This window comes from Haliotis cracherodii, unplaced genomic scaffold, assembly GCF_022045235.1.
Source record: "Haliotis cracherodii isolate W230 unplaced genomic scaffold, xgHalCrac1.p SCAF_21, whole genome shotgun sequence".
NCBI lineage: Eukaryota > Metazoa > Mollusca > Gastropoda > Lepetellida > Haliotidae > Haliotis > Haliotis cracherodii.
Window position 1 is genome coordinate 3,004,323 of NW_027266277.1, and position 19,081 is coordinate 3,023,403.

Sequence of the window (19,081 nt, forward strand, 5' to 3'; positions counted from 1 at the left end):
ATCTAAGCAAACTACATGTTGCCGTTTTCGTTCAAACAACAATGGCATTCAAATACATGTCACCAAGACCCTTCCTTTCCTTTCCTGGATGTTGAAACTTGATAATTAAAAAACACCACTCTTTTTAATTCGGTTTCTTCAAACAAATTATATTTTCTGCTCGTTAAAGTTACTTGGCATATCACTAACAAGAGAAAACCAAAGGTATTCACTGGGTTTGTTTAAAAAATCTGACCACTTAAATAATAAAAACAATTTGGCTCTTATCACCAAGTTTAAGAAAGGAATACATTAAACCCCACCATATACTTGTTTTTGCTTTGCCATAAATAAGATACCAAGGATCTAATTATATATATCTACATTGGGATTTTATGACGAATCGCCAGATCATGCCGTTCTTTTTTTAGCGATATGAAAAGGCTGTTAGGTTAGCAGTATCTTTAAACCGGAAGTGCTTTAAACTTGCCTGCTGGGACACAAAACTTTCTGTTTACAGTCAAAGTTATTGCAATGGAGCATCAAATACAATGGTATTTACACATATATGTTCTTAACGATGTATACATTATGTCATGGTTATTTGTTTTTGGTGATTATTGGGTTAATATAAACTTTAATTCACCAGGAAATGTTATATTTAGCCTCGAAACGTCGAATGAGTCAGATTGTTGTATACAAGTTCCTTTCTCTCGCATTCGCATTCCTCGAGTCACCAGGAAATAGTTTTATTCCCACTTCCAGAGTGAGCGTGTAATTTTCCCGTGGGTGGAGTGGTGGCCACTTGATCACTATTTAACTGACGATGGAATTCAAAGTAAGGGGATTCTATTGATAGTCGTAATTGTATCTCTTGTCTCAGCGATGCGAGATCGAAATGTGTCTCAACTTGTTGAACAACTTCAGAGTGAAGAAGAAATGTTTACGATACGAATATTGTACAAGAAAACTTCATACCACCTTCAGTTCTAATGATTGAATGTTGATACTTTCTTGGACTTCCTTTAGAATTGTCTTCTATCCTGGTGGCAAATTGCAATAACACAATCATGGCATTTGTGACATTGACAATAGATTCTATCTTTATCAGTTGTTCTAATTTTAAGATCTCGGCAACAATGCAGTTTACCGGGCGCAGCCCGAGCTCTACCATCCGCTCAATTACTGCGCTATATTGCCACTGCTGTCTCGTTTGCCGTTACCGTGCCTCACGCCCTGGTGACTCTCGCTTTACGATCCAACACCTGTTTTCGGTCTTAGGGAAACTTACACATCTTTACGATCCAACACCCGTTCTCAGTCTTAGGGAAACTTACACATTTTTACGATCCAAAACCCGTTCCCGGTCAAAGGGAAACTTACACGTCTTTACGATCCAACACCCGTTTTCGGGTCTTGGGGAAACTTACACATCTTTACAATCCAACACCCGTTTTGGGTCTTATGGAAACTTACACGTCTTTACGGTCCTTAGGGTTAGCTTGCTTTGGGCAAGGGTTAGCCATAAATTCTTACCTTTTCAAGCGTTAATCCCATTGGTCGGTCATGTTGACATAAACAATGGTGGGTGTGGTTTCAAGAAAAGATGAATGGGAGAGCGGACCATGACGTCACACGCATGTGCAATTCATTGTTTACTGAATTACGCAAGCATGTTAATTCGGGATTCTAATGACCAGTTAAACGAGCACTGTTTACATGTGATAGTGCCTGAGGTCCAGTGGTAGAGCGTGGCTCATTTATGCATTAGCAGAGCCGATGAGCCGGCATAGCGAGTTCAAGCCCCCACAGCGCTAATTGGATCTGAAAAAGTGCGCCCGGCAAACATGATAAAGTGCACTACTCCCAAGATGTCTAATACTTCACAAATAGTTTACAAGAACAGATCATGCGTCAAAAGTTGCTGGGACACATATTGTGTGTTTCTTCCAGTGCAACTTTCAAGTTTCTATACAGTCAAGAATGTACATCAAGTAGATAGTGTCTGTTTGTTTTGAAATATTGTTTCCATTGTGGTCTATTACACATGTAGGATGTCTTTAGTTTGTCAGTGTACTGTTGGTTATCTTAGCAGTTAAGTAATCACACTCATATTTGATCGTCCAATTTGAATGTAATTTGTCGTAAGAGTGTCCCCTGCTATGATACATAGAGGTTATTATGTGAGTGTGTTTTGGGATGTAAATATCTTGTGTTAGGAACAGACATTGTATTTGGCAGACCATGGCAAGCTAATATGCTTGGACAGACCAGAAACCTATGATTGTGGGTTCGAATCCCAGTTCGCCTCGATTATGTTTCTAGGTTTGTCAGCACCATACCCATGCCTGTAGGTTCACAAAGGTGGTAAACATCTAAGACCTGCATCACTTTGAACTTTCCTGCCACACACTGTGATGTAACTGGAATACTGTTCAAAGCAGCATGAAGCCCAACTCCCTCACTCTATTTCTCAGTTACTGAATTATCCACTTAAACTTATTGTTCATTGTCTTTGGAGCAAGAACCAACTCCTGACAAATTATTTCTACTTTGATGTGTTCCAGGTGTTCATAACATGAACAGAGATGGTTTCTACACCAACATGAAAAGGAAACGAACGTAACACGTCTTCCAATTTGCCCTATTTTGACCCACCATCATCTGCAAGATGGAAACTCCAGAAACAATCCAGCACTTGATCCTTTTGTTTACTGTCTTGGTCTTGGTTTCAAGCACATCAGAATGCCCTGAATCCTGTACCTGCAATCTCCAAATCTCCAAATCTTGGGTGTCATGTGAAGGAAATGATCGCTTATCCCCGGCAAAAACATGGTCCGATTTAGTGCATGTTGTGATGAGATATCCCTTACTGAAACAACTTTCATACCAAAGAGGATTGACTGCACTTCCCTATCAAATACCAAGATTTGATGAACTAGAAAAGCTCAACTTATCCCAGAATTATATCACAGAGTTGCAATCAGATGCCTTCACTGGAATGATATTTCTTCAGATTTTGGATCTTGGTTTTAATGGAATACAGAAAGTTGACGAATATGCTTTTCGTGGTTTGGAAAATCTTATGACCTTGAACCTTGTTCACAATAAGATTGCCAGTCTTTCAGAAAACACATTTGAAGATCTTTTTGATTTGAGAACACTTATCCTCAAACAAAACAGAATTACAAGTTTGCCTCAGGGAATATTCAGAAATTTGCAAAATCTGAAGATTCTTGATTTGAGCTACAATTCCTTGACTTATCTTTCTTCAAAACACTTCACACCTCTTCGGAATCTGAAGGAGGTACACCTTAACAGTAATCTTGTACAGTCATTCCATGTGGACACAGTGTCTGCTCTAAGTCACATTCCAGTCTTAGACCTTTCAAACAATCCCCTTGATTGCTCATGTGCAATGAGTGAGCTCAAGATGTCTATGGCCAAGAGGACCACCAGCCTTATCAACCCGAATGCAACTGTTTGTGCATCGCCACAGTACTTCTATGGGCAGTCTATAGAAGCTGTAGCCCTGAAAGATCTCAATTGTACTGATCCCCAAATATCCTTAATATCAGAAGCCCAGGTTATACCATATCAGCAGGATCTGTACCTGCCATGCCAAGCTGAAGGTTCCCCCACACCAGCAATATTATGGGAAACGCCCTGGGGCGACACCTTCGCCCGGCCCTCCAGTTTCAATTTCATAGGGGATGACGGCATTGGATATCATTCACATCATGCTTATCAAGCCAAAAATGTAATCCTTGTATCTCACGTAACTCTTTTTGAAAACGGAACTCTGTACATTTCAAAATTCAGGGGCTATTTTGCTGGCAATTTCACCTGCATTGCCGTGAATCCTTTGAGTAATAGCAGCGCAACAGTCCACGTTGAAATTTTTCATATTTTGAAACTTACATTTTTCCAAAGCTTGTTTATAAGTGCATATTGTTCTGGTGGCTTTTTGGTGTTTGGGATCATTGTTGGCAGTATTAAGTTAATAGTTTGTGCAATTCAACGCAGACTCAAAGCCAAGAAGGTCGAAGACAAGAAGGAGTCTGAAAAAGCAGTGACTGTTAGTGATATTGTTGTTGTCTTTGATGAATCTGATGACCGTTCCGATCCATCACTGCCGAAAACCCCTCTTATTTCTCCATACATGAGCACCCCGAATTCACCGCAAAAATGTACAACACCAACCGAAGAAGTTGGATGGCTGCCTGCAAATATATTTGACACTTTGGATGAAGCACGCTGGAGGTTACGATATGGAGTTGGGCGTCGGATGGAGAAAGTACGAAGTCACGTTCAAAACCAAGTGCAGTCTATACGAGAAAGCAGTACACTATATATGCAGAGTATCCGAGATTCTGGTAGCAGTGCAGCCAATCGAGTCCGGACCGGTATTGTTGTTGGTGTGGAGACAATGAAATATAGTGTCCAGTCAATTCGAGAGTTCTGTGGTACCGGCGACATGAGAGGACAAACGATATCAATGATATCAGTATCAACCGATATTGATACTGATCAACGCACTGAAGTCATCCGATCAGTAACATTTGTTTGAATTACAATGTCTCAACTTCTTTTCTGCTTTAGAAATACAGGTATCAGGATACATTTGAGTACATTTCTATTCAATTCCAAAGTTCAATACATAAATTTTTAATTTTTTTGTATGGTCATGATTTAAGTGATATCTTACTGAATTTTTTATTTCCTTATGTGCGGACACTTGCCCATATTCAAGAATGGTAAGGTATAACAGCAATATGGGATCATGTTGGTACATTTATGGGACATTAACAATTAATAATTATTTTACACTGATCACTGGGTGGGGTGCAGTAGCCTAGTGGTTAAAGCGTTCACTCATCACGCCAACGATCCAGGTTCGATTCCCCTCATGGGTACAATGTGAGAAGCCCATTTCTGGTGTACCCCGCTGTGATATTGCTGGAATATTGCTAAATGCGGCGTAAAACCATACTCACTCACACTGATCACTTTCACTGAGGAAAGCCTGTTATGTTTTGTGATACTATACATTCAACTATCCTTTGACAAGTTGTTACCTCATGTTTAGAGCTTCACAAACAAATAATTTCAATAATAGACTTTTTTGAAGACTTAAAATATACTTTACGGGGAGGTGCTGTCCTCAGGGATTTTTTACAATTATGCGTTGTCTGGTGTAAATCAAATTACATACAAAGACAATCTCTTTTATTGGGATAATTTTGTTTTCAGAGTAGTCAGATAATTTGAAGACACTGAGCTTCAGATAATTATATTCAAAATTAAAAAAAACATATTACTGATAACCATTACAGTTAGCTTATGTATTTAATTTATTATTAACTAATATGATTAAAAAAATAATGTTTGCATAGTCAGAAGAACAATCTTCAAAGACCACAGATTGTTGAAATTTATGATGAAGATCTAAATTGTGAAAAATCAGACTATTTTATGTTTTACAGGTTTTGTAACAGTGAAATTCCATGCATAAAGCTTTTCATGACGAAAAATGGAAATTTGTGCTTATGGGTTAAAAGCAGGTTCTGGTATAAACAGTGAAACCATGGTGACTTGAATTCTGAGACTGTTGTTGTGCCAAGTTATACCAGATCATTACCAGCAGAGTGTTGATAATAAGAAATATGATGAACTGAACGTGCAGATCTGCATCATCCGTAAAGTTGATGATAACAGCAGGGTTAGAAGTTTTGCTCATGGCTGTCATTGACGAATATGCGTACCTGGTGAAGATGTACAGGGTTTTAGAGATTCTGATTGGTGGGGTAGCCATGTGTTTAATGGAACCAAGTTAAAGGAATTCAAGTTACAAGTTTTCTCTGTATCATTTATACATACCTCATGTAAACTATACCCATGAAGAGCTGGTTATCGCGTTGTCATAGGTAGGTTCTATGTGTAGGATCTATCAATTTGTGTCTTTGAAATCCACTGTATGTACAACACAAAAGACAAATGCTATTTTGATAAGATCTTTTGATAAATTTTCTTTGAACTGTCAAATGAATGGCAGTGATGATATACAGGTATGGTTGTGATGTGGAAATATTTGGCTATATTTTGGTAGAGTTTTTAAATGACAGTGCCATTTGGTTACATGTTCATGAAATTATTCATGAAATTCCAAACATAGAATAACATCTTATGGCAATAATATCATATAATAATGCTTTTCATAGAAAAAAACCCACAAAATTTTCAACACCATTATGAGCTCATGAATATCAGATCTATTACCATTGATTACTCAGATACGATACTTCCTGCATGATGATCTGATAACCGTTCAAAAAAGGTCGTACCAGGGAACTTTCAAATCACCTGCTCAACTAAAATGTTCTAAATTCTTGATGTTTATGTGTGATGTAATCAGATCAGTATGTTTGATTTCTGTATCTCTTGAAAATGGATTTAAAGGACCAGTTCCGAATGTAAGTTATAAAGGCCATGACATCATTTCTGATTGCCATGGCATCTATACTGCATAAACTTAATTTGTTCACTATATATAAACATTAACCATTTATATATATGCAAACAAAAGTCACAATGTTATCTTTTTATATTGTACTCTTCGTGGCACACTTGTTTTGTATACCATTCATGGTTATCTATTTAGCTTCCAAAATTTCTGTCATGTGGATGTATAATGAATGTCACATCTGTGTCCTGAATATGTTTTTGTGGTCCTTTTGTATGTGAAACTGGGGCAATATATGTCAGAGGCATTGTTTGTTGTTAATTTTATGTACACAGGTGTCACACTCATGTTTAATTACCCTCTCCAATGTGAATACAGAAACAGATATAGACTTAACATATTACATTCCTAAAAACAGATTTAGATGTAACATGTATGCACATTCTGGCAACTGAAACAGACTCCTGAAGATCTGGGTAGAGCATCAGTCTTCAGCAACCCATGCTTGCATAGACTCTGGACTGGACTTTCATTGTCAGTTAATGCCTTTGCCTCGGGAAGATGGCAGCACTACTGCAGGACCTTTATGCCAAGCCAAATTGATCAACACTTTACCGGAAATATACCTGTAGAACAAGGAACATGCATGTCAGTACCACGAACACATGCTGCTAAACATTCTTATGCTGTAAGATTTTATGTAGTCTAACAGAATTTAATGACATCTTGTGAGATAAATTTATGAGGGAATTTTAGCATCTGTAGTGACAGTGAAGACAGATCTGACTTGGAGATTTCAACTTCTTTGTTCTTTCTGTGTGATGTTTCGGAACAGATGCTGGTACCTTTATGAAGCAAGCACTTGATAAGGATACAAGCACTGCACCGAAACACCACAGAAGGAACACAGAAGTTGAAGCCCATCAGTCAACCTCGTCTTCTTCGTGTGTGAGAGTAAGAACAAATACTACACAAAAGAAGTTAAAGAACACTCAATTCCTTCCTATTACTATAGTTAATCTTTCATGGCATGACAGATTAACTACAGTAACATGAAAGAATCCAGTGTTCTTTTGAGTCGTATGTAATGTTTTAATGTGGGTCTATCTTTTATTTAACTGAAAGATGTTGATCAACAGAGGTTGGCAATAAGACACGATAGATAATATTTTATTGTCCCGAAAGAAATTTGGGCTACGTAAAAGCATAGAGAAACAAATAACAGGTTCATGATTTAAGTTAAGTCCACCTGTCTGACACCTGTTGATATGGTGTGTTAAACCCTGCTTCAGTTTATCAATAAAATGGAATTGCTTGGGGATAATGACCTTGTTTCGTGAAAAGGTTTTTAGAAATTCTTTGTCCAATTAAAAATGTGCTTGTTTCTAAACCCTATTGGACTAGATTTGGTGTTTTTGCTTCTAATTATCACATCATATGACCAAACAGTTAGCTGACATCTTCATAGAATGTTCAGTGTTTTTTTGTTCCCAGTTGTATATTGATTTGACCCCACTTCAAACTATACACATTTGTTTTTCCCGGTTCTGGTTCAAATATTGACAGATTATATCCATAATACAAGAAGTAGTTCTTGTGTATGAGGGATGTGTAATATGTGTGGGGCATGTGGGGTCCGACTTGTATTTCCCCCGTCTGACTGTATTCTGAACAACTTTCATGAACCTTAGGATTATGTTTCACGTGTGCCCTTGTCTTTCACGACTGCAGACAGCAGGATTGCATAAAGTTGTATGTATTTTTATTTTGAGATTTGCAAGTTTCAATGTGTGTGTCATATGAGGTGCTGTATTTTGTAAAGGTGTTGAAATCATAAGGGACCAGTTTTTCAATCTTGTGTTTCTTGTAGTAAATCAGCAGAGATTGATGTCAGTGTGTTGCATTTGTGTCCAAGTTCATTGTTTGCTTGTACATCATAACATTGATGTTAAGTCTCTTAGTGTTGACTGATGCCTGAGACATGACTAAAATACCACAAATAATTGAGAAAATATCCAAGCAGCCACCATAAAGATGGGTGTGTGTGGATCAGTTGTCCAACATAGAGATGGGTGTATGTGGATCAGTTGTCCAACATGGAGATGGGTGTATGTGGATCAGTTGTCCAACATGGAGATGGGTGTATGTGGATCAGTTGTCCAACATGGAGATGGGTGTATGTGGATCAGTTGTCCAACATGGAGATGGGTGTGTGTGGATCAGTTGTCCAACATGGAGATGGGCGTATGTTGATCTGTTGTCCAACATGGAGATTGGTGTATGTGGATCAGCTGGCCATCATGGCTGTTCGGTGGATCAGCTGGCCATCGTGGTTGATAGCTGTGTGGTCCAGGTGGCCATCATAGAGGCATGTTTATATGGATGATGTGATCATCTTGCACCTCAGGCCACCATGATTTGATTGCTATGTATTACTCACAATGAAGTAAGTTCCTATTTATGTCAAATTGTTACTTCATGTGTCATGTAAACTTGGAGTAACCAGGAACAATATAACCCTAGGAGATAAAGTCCATGATTCGTGGTTATTAGTTTCAGGACATTGCAGCCTTAGAGATGTGTTGTCAAGTGTATGGCTGAGTACCTGAGTATTGCTGCACCCTTGTGTATCATGTATATACAGAGCATAATTGTCATTATCCTTGATTATGCAGAGCGCTGTGTGCTATTTATGCAGAGTCCGATCTATTTTTTCACAGCATGTTTTATTTGTTCACATAAGTAATATATATGGAGGAATATGTTGAGAATGTGAATGAGGTCATATGAGGACATATTTCATCATTGTTCGTCACATCCTGTTCACATGAGCCATGAGTCAGAAAACAACAAAGAGTAAAACTTATTCTGTGACCCAATGTTACTCTACATAATTCATAATTATAACTGAGCTTCTTCTATTGCAGTGATGTGAAAGTAGATAGACTGTAGTCTTGGTTGATATGAATTGATAAGGAAGAGTGACCATCACGTCGCACACAGCTGGCTATATGCCTGGAACCATTAATATGGATATACCTTTTTCATGTTTCTACTTTTCTCAATGTAACATCATTTTCAGAAGCTTGCGCTGAAGAAAATAAATTGTCTGATGTGAAATACCTGTATATAAGGACAAATATTCAGATAAAAATATTTTACTGATTAAAAACCTAACTATCACCACTAGTGAATTTTTGATTATGTTCTAAAAAGAAACCCCCAAACAAACTTTCATCCCAAGCTAACCACCATCATTTGGACATGTATGGCCATCTATGTGTATCACACCAAGACCACTCAAACTATATCAGATAACTGGGAAAGTTCCAAACGTTTTCTGCTATACTTTGATAGTTGATTGTACGATATCCTAAGGGTTGATACAATCTATAGCAGGAATATGTTTGCAATTCTTATCAAGATTTGCTGTCTGCCAGGGTAAGGTTCTGGGTAAGAGTTGTTATTCTGTCTGTTTGACTTATTATTCCAATTAAGTGTTGCCCAGCTGAACCTCCATTAAAAGCATTGTGGTATATTTTATCCTGGAAAGTGGTTGTATTCTGTATTTACTGCAACTCTCTGCCCCATGTCAGGAAAGGTTATCAACAGCCATGCATTGTTCATTATAGTCACCCACCGTGACATCCGTGTGGACCAGGGTCAATAAATCACATAGAACATCACTCTGTGTTGAGCTTTATCTTGTGCTGCAGCTGCTGCTGCTGCTACTGCCAACTGAGGCGTAGTTCAGGAGTTTCATCATGGCACCATCAGTAAGTCACGGTTGTTAAGGAGCCAGAGGTTGTCTGCAGGCCACTCTGTTACCTAATGTGGTGTGGGTAAGCTTGATGTATGAACATGCCATTTCATGGGATATTCCCCTGAAAGGGATTACTGGTTGAAGAATGTCTTTGAAGCTCGTCCAAATAATGAGTTTATGGTCACAGTGTTGTCCAATGTCAATGGCTCATGACAAGACTTTGTATCTGCTGTGTCAATGATTTGGCAATTTGTTGACACTTACCATCTTGGCAATACTAAATATATCAAGATTTGCATTGCTTTGTCTGGGGATTCAGGGGTAGAACCTATGCTTGTAAGAGGTGACTAAGTGGATCAGGTGGTGAAGTCCAGTGAATTGGTTGACTGCATGTCGTCGGTGGTTAGTCTGATCTAGACTCCATTATTACAGACCGATGGTAATTGGTATTGTTATGTATAAAACAAACACACAACCTTGACTTCATACTGACATACGAATACCAGAAACCGAAAGAACATGAATAAAGTTGGTGTCTCTTATTCTCTTGAATCAAAGTTCTGCTTAAAAAGTGAAACTATATCCCAAGAATCTGTAAATAACTAAACACATTTACCTCCAACGATTTTCAGGAGAAGCAACCGAAAAGGTAGCATAAAGTATGTCTGCCTATTCTTTTCTTCTGATGCTGAGGGAAATTTACAAACATGATCACCATATTACTTGGCTTGCCTTGGTCACTTGTAATAAAGTGAACAGTAATTTCAAGACAACCTCCAAGCAAACGTTGGGCAGTAGGGTAGGGTGGTGGTTGAAGCTTCTCTTTGTCACAACGAAGGCCAGGTTTGTGACCCACATGTGTACCATTTTGGTCCCTTCCCTGATATTGTCCAAATAGTGCTAAAAATAAATGTAAAACCCAATTTACTAACCCAAAGCAAACGTCATGACCGTCATCTGCATGCCTTGACCATCAACACGGTTTGACCATGGCCAACACCTGTATAAGTAGGTCCAATTGGGTTAATCAGGATCACCTTTAACAGAAGGGATAGAATTAAACCACGAAGGTCACCTGGCTCGCGATGAGATGGGCACATCCCCACAGGAGCAGGAATGAGCCTTCGCTCTGCGTTGATTATTACCCACGGCATTGCTGTAACAGTCTGTAGTTACCTTGGGCATTGATAATTACCTATGGCCATTAGCTTTTGCTCATCAATGACAACCAATCTATTACTCCACGGAGTACAAGGTCTACAAGGTACCTTCCACAAAGTAATTGGAGTGCCATCATTAGAAGACAGGTCTTTGAACACAGGAACGCTAAGAGCACCAAGTGGGACGGTCTTGTTTATATTTACGAACTTGAACAGCTGAAAGTCACCTTCATCCCATGTCTCAACATGTGCTGATGGTTCAGACGGTGAGAAAGTGACACCTGGTGCGATGTCCAAAACATATCCTCCTCATTTCCCACCCTCGAGTCAATGATCATCAATTCCTCTTGAAACAAACTAAAAATTCGTTCAATTTAGAAAAGTTTGAAATGGCTGTGATTTCTTCTGATTCCTCATCTTGTTGGCAATCCACCAAGATGGGCAATCTCGACCATTGACTTTACTCAGTTTAATCGAATTGCATACTTAACTATCAAAATCTCAACACGATTTCGTGTTGCCCAGCAATATTGGTCTTCGTGGTAGAACAGATTCTCAACAGTCTAGCCCTGGAACCGATACGGTCCAACACTGCACTGGTTGTAATTTGTTTGGTATTTTGGACGCCTGACTGCAATATACAGACGATGGCCTGTAATTAATCGAGTTAAGATCAGACAATCCAGTGATTGATATTGTGAGCAACGATCCACGCCGTCGGCGTACGGTGAAACGCCATCAGCTAAGTCATCGAACCTCGGAACCCGATCCATTAAGTCGCTTCTTACAATAAGCATAGGTTGCTGGGGACCAATTCTAACCTGGAATACCCGGGAGGTTTGAAACAGGATATGACATTTTGGGGAGAAAAAGGGGAGGGGGGACCAACTGTACCCCCTTATAAAAGCTAAGCACTGCTTATGTTCTATTGACACATGTAATATTTTGTTTTTAATTGGAATCAGTATTAATATTCAACGAAACATTTATTTACGAAGTGGGGGCGGTGGGGTAGCCTTGTGGTTAAAGCGTTGGCACGTCACGTGGAGGCCCGGGCTCGATATCCCACATAGGTACAATGCGTGAAGCCAATTTCCAGTGTCCCCCGTCGTGATATTGCTGGAATATTGCTAAAAGCGGCGTAAAACCATACTCACTCACTATTTACGAAGTGAGATAATACAGGAACCTGAATCGATGATGCATCGCCATATCGCTGTTCGGGCTATAGATAGCTATAGCACTTTCTATTTCTGTTGTTTCTTTTAATCATATATGATCCAGTACCAGCGAGCATCTGGAGGAAGACAATCTTTTACAAACTGTTCATTAGTGATCAATGGTATCTCTGACACTTGTTTCCAGTGACGTACTGACTGGTTGAAGTCTGTTGACACCAACAGAGGTTTGCTTGTCGTGACACCTGACACCTGTAGGTGTCCAATTGAGGGGTGTCCTCTATGGGGAGAAACAAAAGGGACACCTGCTCTGACGTGACTTTTCCAAAAACATTACCTTAACACAACTGCCAGAGTGGTTGATCCTTGGAAGTATTCCGTGTTATGAAAAACCCATTTAAAGTGTGTAAATAAAGAAGTGTTATAAACCACAGAATCAAACAAATCTCGTGCTGTTAGTGCTTTTTCTCACATCGTTTGAAGATGTTTGACTCAAACTGTTCCCTGCATTCCCAGGGCACACTCCTAGCCTCCTTGGTTTCTTCTTGTGTGAAAACCTTCCCCACAATCACGGGAGAGCCCCGGTGCTGACATAATTGTCTCCCAAGAATTCTAGCGTCAAAGCAAAAAGTATCGATACACGGCGAGGACATAAAAAAACCCATGCTTGTGGTAATTGCAAGAGACCATTATGTCAGCGTGGTATCGATGTTTACCCTGTTACAAGCTTCAATCAGCACTTTTCACGCACCAAACTTTGATTTTATCAAGCTAATGATAACGCAAGGCGGTGTAGGGAGCTATTTAATCTGAAGCCCATGTCCTCAGCGCTCGAGGGAAGTACGATTCGGGTCAGACGTCAGTGTTCGGTAAATTCCGGAATTCCGAGTCGACCTTTGTGTTGTTTATGGAAATATTACGTGATGGTGTATGGACTGCGTGCGAAGGTTTGTCAGTGGAGAGTGAAAAGCATACGTTGGTCGCACGATTTAATAACTTATCACGAATAGAAGTATTATTCCATCCTCAATTGTCCAGGATATTATGTCTCTATTTTATATTCATTAACACTTTCGACCCATGCATTCACACCATTGCTTCGTTTCGGGAGTGGCGTCATTACCTCAGTGGATGCTCTGTCTGATCTAGCACATATACTCTTCAAAAAGGAGAAACGCAAAGCGGATATGTTTGGCCAGAAGAGAAAAAATAGCGGACCAAGAAATGCAAAATGAACAGGTTTAATGTGTTATAGTGTCAGTGAAAATTTCCCGGATCAAAATGATCACAACAAGGGCATGCAAACCATTAGTCGGGAAACACGTACGATTCGGAAAAGCGCACCCAGTGCATTAATAAAAAGGCCATGGAGCTGCACGTGCAACAGCTCTATGAGCGGTATTAATGCGTGGGGGTTTGATTGCCTGGCATCTGCGTCAATCGAACAGTGACAGTTCAACAACATGCCAAGATTAACAGAAGTGCAAAGAAACATTGTCGAAGGCTGCATGCAGGCAGGGGAATCCCGATCAGCTGTACGAAACCGTTAAAGAGCAGCCTGTCAACGAGCAAGACGTCCTGTTCGACGCGTCATATTGAGTCGACAACATCGTCAACAACGACTGCATTGGTGTCGACAACACAGTGTATGACCTCAACTGCGATGGAGAGATGTCTGGTTCAGCGACAAATCAAGATTTCACCTCCGTCGAGGGGATGGAAGAGCACGGGTCTACAGACGTAGGGGACAACGTTACGCTGGAAACTGCGTACATTATGTGGACAGGTTTGGTTGGGGTAGCGTTATGATGTGGGCATCTATCTCACAACATGGCAGGACATGTTTGGCCCATATCCAGGGCAATGTTACGGCTCAACGAAATTCTCCTACCACATGTCCTCCCAATTGCAGCCAACGGCAACGGTGTATTCCAGCAGGACAACGCTCGAGCCTATCACAAGAGCCTATCTACACAACAACAGCGTTGATGTTCTCCCCTGGCCCTCCAGATCCTCGGATTTGAAACCGATAGAGCACCTGTGGGATGAATTGGATAGACGGCTACGTCGATGTCAACCACAACCCCAGACGTTGCAGCAGTTGGCTTTTGCGTTGCAGGCCCATTGGGATACCATTCCCATTCGCATACTCGCATACTCGTCTCTTCCATGGGCATTATATGTCAAACGGCTACCGATTCCAACGTTATTGATGGTAGTTGACCTTCACCCAAGCCTTTTCCTAGGTACCGATAACTGAGATGACTACAATCGCCAAGTGTTCTCTCCACAATATTTAGGCTCAATACCTCGTACGGTTCCTCGTAAAATGTATTTTTCTACCTCACACAAATCTTTCTTGCGTTTCTTTTTTTGAAGAGTATACTTTCTGTCGTTAATGATAGGGGGTTATTTGAATCGGGCTTAAAGGCCATGGTAGCGAATGGGTTTCCAGGATATTTATTCCTTCACTTTTGTGATTTTTTAATACACTGTTTTTATCATCACCTTCGACTTCGGCTTGAAATGGTGGAAGTGCACGTTTCAGGAGGAGAACTTGAAAACCGTACAATATTTCTTATCCAAACTTGGCACATAGATAGGTCTAGTTGTGAACTGTGCCTTTTGATGGTTTGGGATTGTATAATGAAACTTTTTTTTATAGTTCCCATGGCAACAAGCTTCATATATTTATTCATCGCAAGTATTTACCATTGCGGGGGATATTAATGTTTTAAATACATCCTATCACAAGTTGTTATTAGGTACAATGGGAGCAATACTGAAGGGCTGACTATACCTCAACGAGCTGTATTAAACTTGTTACGCTGATCAAGTTAGCTGAAAGTGTGATTTACAACACGTAAGCACAGCTTGGCGGCGATTGAGACACCTGGTTTCATATCTGATGAAGATATGAGGGACGTCATAAGATGTATGCTCAATAAATCAATTAAAGGTATGAAATGTGATATCGGTTTGTGCGTCAGCTTGAAGGCGTTTTCACAAATATACTGAGGGTAACAAATAACGGAACAATATAGAAAAGTAATTTGTGTGAAGTAATCAGCTGGTTCAACGTTTATATATCAACAAAGGCCTGTTTAAAATGCCAATCAACCGTTATCCGATGGTGACGTCGGCCATTTTACCGTTGCTTTATTTCTTTCCTTCAGCATATGTGGTGATTTGAAAAGGGATTCCGCCAAGGACTGGGTGTCGTCAAAACAGAATGATAGGGTGAACACCAATCTAACCGGTCGGTTCAGGGGACATGTTAGGTCGATCCCCGCTCGTAGAGCTTCAGAATTAGAACTGACCTCAACCGCCTATGCTTGTCTAAAGAGACGACTAAATGGCTCAGGTGGTCAGGTTCGGTGACTTGGTTAATTGCTTGTCCACATTCCCCTTCGTAAAGGGGCGTTGCTCATAACATCAACCACTGCCGCAGTTAGAAATACTCCACCTATAAAACGACGTACGTAACTATTGATGGTTGATAGTAGGAACACCGATCATGACTATCGGATACGATTACACGCAATCACTCTGACCACCCGACCCCAAGTAATTGGGGATATATTCTGGCTAGAAATCCCACAGGACAAGGAACATGGATGAAGCATTACGTCATTGACGAATAGCTTTAGACTAGTAGACAGATTTGTTCGTCAACTTTTAACATCGACTTACCAAAGTCGTGGCACTAGGATCGATGTGCTGAACGAGCCATGTGCCATTAAGTTTCACAGTCAAACCGCCCAAAACAAACAGGAAACGCCCGCATTATTCTGTTTAACACTGCATGTTTTTATCTCAACATAATCAGGCCATTTTATTCAGACGATAACAATATAAGAGCAGTTTACTCGAGAAGAAAATCGACAAATGTTTCCTGTCGATTTTGTAACTACCCAAAACCTATCGAACACAGCGTCGCTTATTTGGTCGCAAACACTAAAAGTGTACTTTACTTTCCACCCTTCGCTGTAGATAACAGTTAATATTGAGTTGAAAAAGATAGCAACAATAAATTGCAGCATGCAAACACACAACGAATTAAAAAAACGATTTTCAAAGCACGAGATTAAACTTTGATGTTGTTATAGCGCTCCGGGTTCATAACACAGTTGAAAGGTCTGATAAGAACGCAATCTGATGCCGTTGACATTCTAGCCTATAATTTGGTGTCAGTATTGTAATACACGTGGAAAAAAGTTAAGTACTACTTCCTATGAATGTCCTTATCGGGTTCTGTAACTGTATATTTTCTTAATTTGAAGACAAAACACATTTTATATTATATCTGTTTACAAAGTGGAACGCTCATATTGAAATACAGAAACTCAAATGGATCTCATGACATGTTTTGTAACAGTGGAACACAGTGTTCTTGTACCAACTGACCCAGTACTTGTCACCATCTGGAGGAACACAGCATTCTTGTACCAACTGACCCAGTACTTGTCACCATCTGGAGGAACACAGTGTTCTTGTACCAACAGACCCAGTACTTGTCACCATCTGGAGGAACACAGTGTTCTTGTACCAACTGACCCAGTACTTGTAACCATGTGGAGGAACACAGTGTTCTTGTACCAACTGACCCAGTACTTGTCACCATGTGGAGGAACACAGTGTTCTTGTACCAACTGACCCAGTACTTGTCACCATCTGGAGGAACACAGTGTTCTTGTACCAACTGACCCAGTACTTGTCACCATCTGGAGGAACACAGTGTTCTTGTACCAACTGACCCAGTACTTGTAACCATGTGGAGGAACACAGTGTTCTTGTACCAACTGACCCAGTACTTGTCACCATGTGGAGGAACACAGTGTTCTTGTACCAACTGACCCAGTACTTGTCACCATCTGGAGGAACACGGTGTTCTTGTACCAACTGACCCAGTACTTGCCACCATGGTGAGGAACACGGTGTTCTGGTACCAACTGACCCAGTACTTGTCACCATGTGGAGGAACACGGTGTTCTTGTACCAACTGACCCAGTACTTGCCACCATGGTGAGGAACACAGTGTTCTTGTACCAACTGACCCAGTACTTGTCACCATGTGGAGGAACACAGTGTTCTTGTACCAACTGACCCAGTACTTGTAACCATGTGGAGGAACATGATGTTCTTGTACCAACTGACCCAGTACTTGTCACCATCTGGAGGAACACAGTGTTCTTGTACCAACTGACCCAGTACTTGTCACCATGTGGAGGAACACAGTGTTCTTGTACCAACTGACCCAGTACTTGTCACCATGTGGAGGAACACAGTGTTCTTGTACCAACTGACCCAGTACTTGTCACCATCTGGAGGAACACGATGTTCTTGTACCAACTGACCCAGTACTTGCCACCATGGTGAGGAACACAGTGTTCTTGTACCAACTGACCCAGTACTTGTCACCATCTGGAGGAACAAAGTGTTCTTGTACCAACTGACCCAGTACTTGTCACCATCTGGAGGAACACAGCGTTCTTGTACCAACTGACTCAGTACTTGTCACCATGTGGAGGAACACAGTGTTCTTGTACCAACTGCCAAAGACGTATCCTTGGTATCTTGGCCAGTTATTAAAATGAGGTCAGTGTCATATGCAGATAGTTCCAAGAATTATGGACGTAGATAATAGAGCGGTGGTGCCTTACCTTATCTACAAATATATATACATTTGTAGTTTCAGCATAAATAAGTGGCATGACACACGTGGGGGTGTTCGCATTAATGGGTGAAATGAAACAAAAACGTTTGTGAACTGTCTAATGCGTTTTGTAAATCTTAGTCCACCTTTGGCGTTCATGAAAAGGCGCTTGACCCTGTACAAATCTCTTGTTCTATCGGTGGTTCTATCGGCTATAGTGTCAGATCTGTCGGGAGATATGTCAGTTTTGACAATAAACAAACACAAGCTCTTCGCGTGCTTTGTGAGCGTACGAGAAATCGTTAGACAGCCGTTGCTGGTCTGTGATCAACAACAGCATCGACCAGCTGACGCGTCACGTGGCCTATGTGTGATAGACCACGGTGTGTATACAATGAAATCATAACAGCTTGTCCTCAGATCGCTGTACATGTGACGTGTGTCACAATCGGATACACTGATAAACACTGACCTTAGCTCGTGGTCGTATCACAACGAGTGCTAAGTTAAAGGCGTGTGTTCATTCGCTTGTACCGACCATTACATACATGTATCGGTCAATGCGGAGAATGTTTTTTTCAAATTGACTGCAAAATCTGTCCATGTTTTTGAGAGATTGACTATAATTAATTCAGAAATTCAAAAGGGCTTAAAAACATCACAATAGAATAATCATGCTGAGAGTAGAAGTCACGAAACATTTTTTTGTTATTAATCCTAGCATGTTCAATCACTGGGTGATGAAATTTAGAGTCAAATGTCTGGAATTTGTTGTTACAGTAAACTACGGTTGTAACGAACCTAAAGGGACTGCTAATTTTAGTTCGTTATAACCATAGTTCGTTATAAGAATACATACAGCATAACTTCAGCAAATAGTCG

At 40.3% G+C, this 19,081-nt stretch overlaps 1 protein-coding gene across 1 annotated transcript; it reads left to right on the forward strand.

Annotated features, from left to right (window-relative positions):
- The first annotated feature begins 453 nt into the window (after positions 1-453).
- LOC139470705 (immunoglobulin superfamily containing leucine-rich repeat protein-like) lies at positions 454-10,118 on the forward strand. Its single transcript, XM_071252969.1, has 2 exons — positions 454-533; positions 2,547-10,118. Exon 2 carries the CDS (start codon positions 2,651-2,653, stop codon positions 4,547-4,549), a length of 1,899 nt encoding a protein of 632 aa, XP_071109070.1. The 5' UTR covers positions 454-533; positions 2,547-2,650; the 3' UTR covers positions 4,550-10,118.
- The last annotated feature ends 8,963 nt before the right edge of the window (positions 10,119-19,081 follow it).

What these genes read in the sequence shown, in the direction of transcription:
- LOC139470705 (XM_071252969.1), top strand. Translation starts at nt 2,651, where the DNA reads ATGGAAACTCCAGAAACAATCCAGCACTTGATCCTTTTGTTTACTGTC.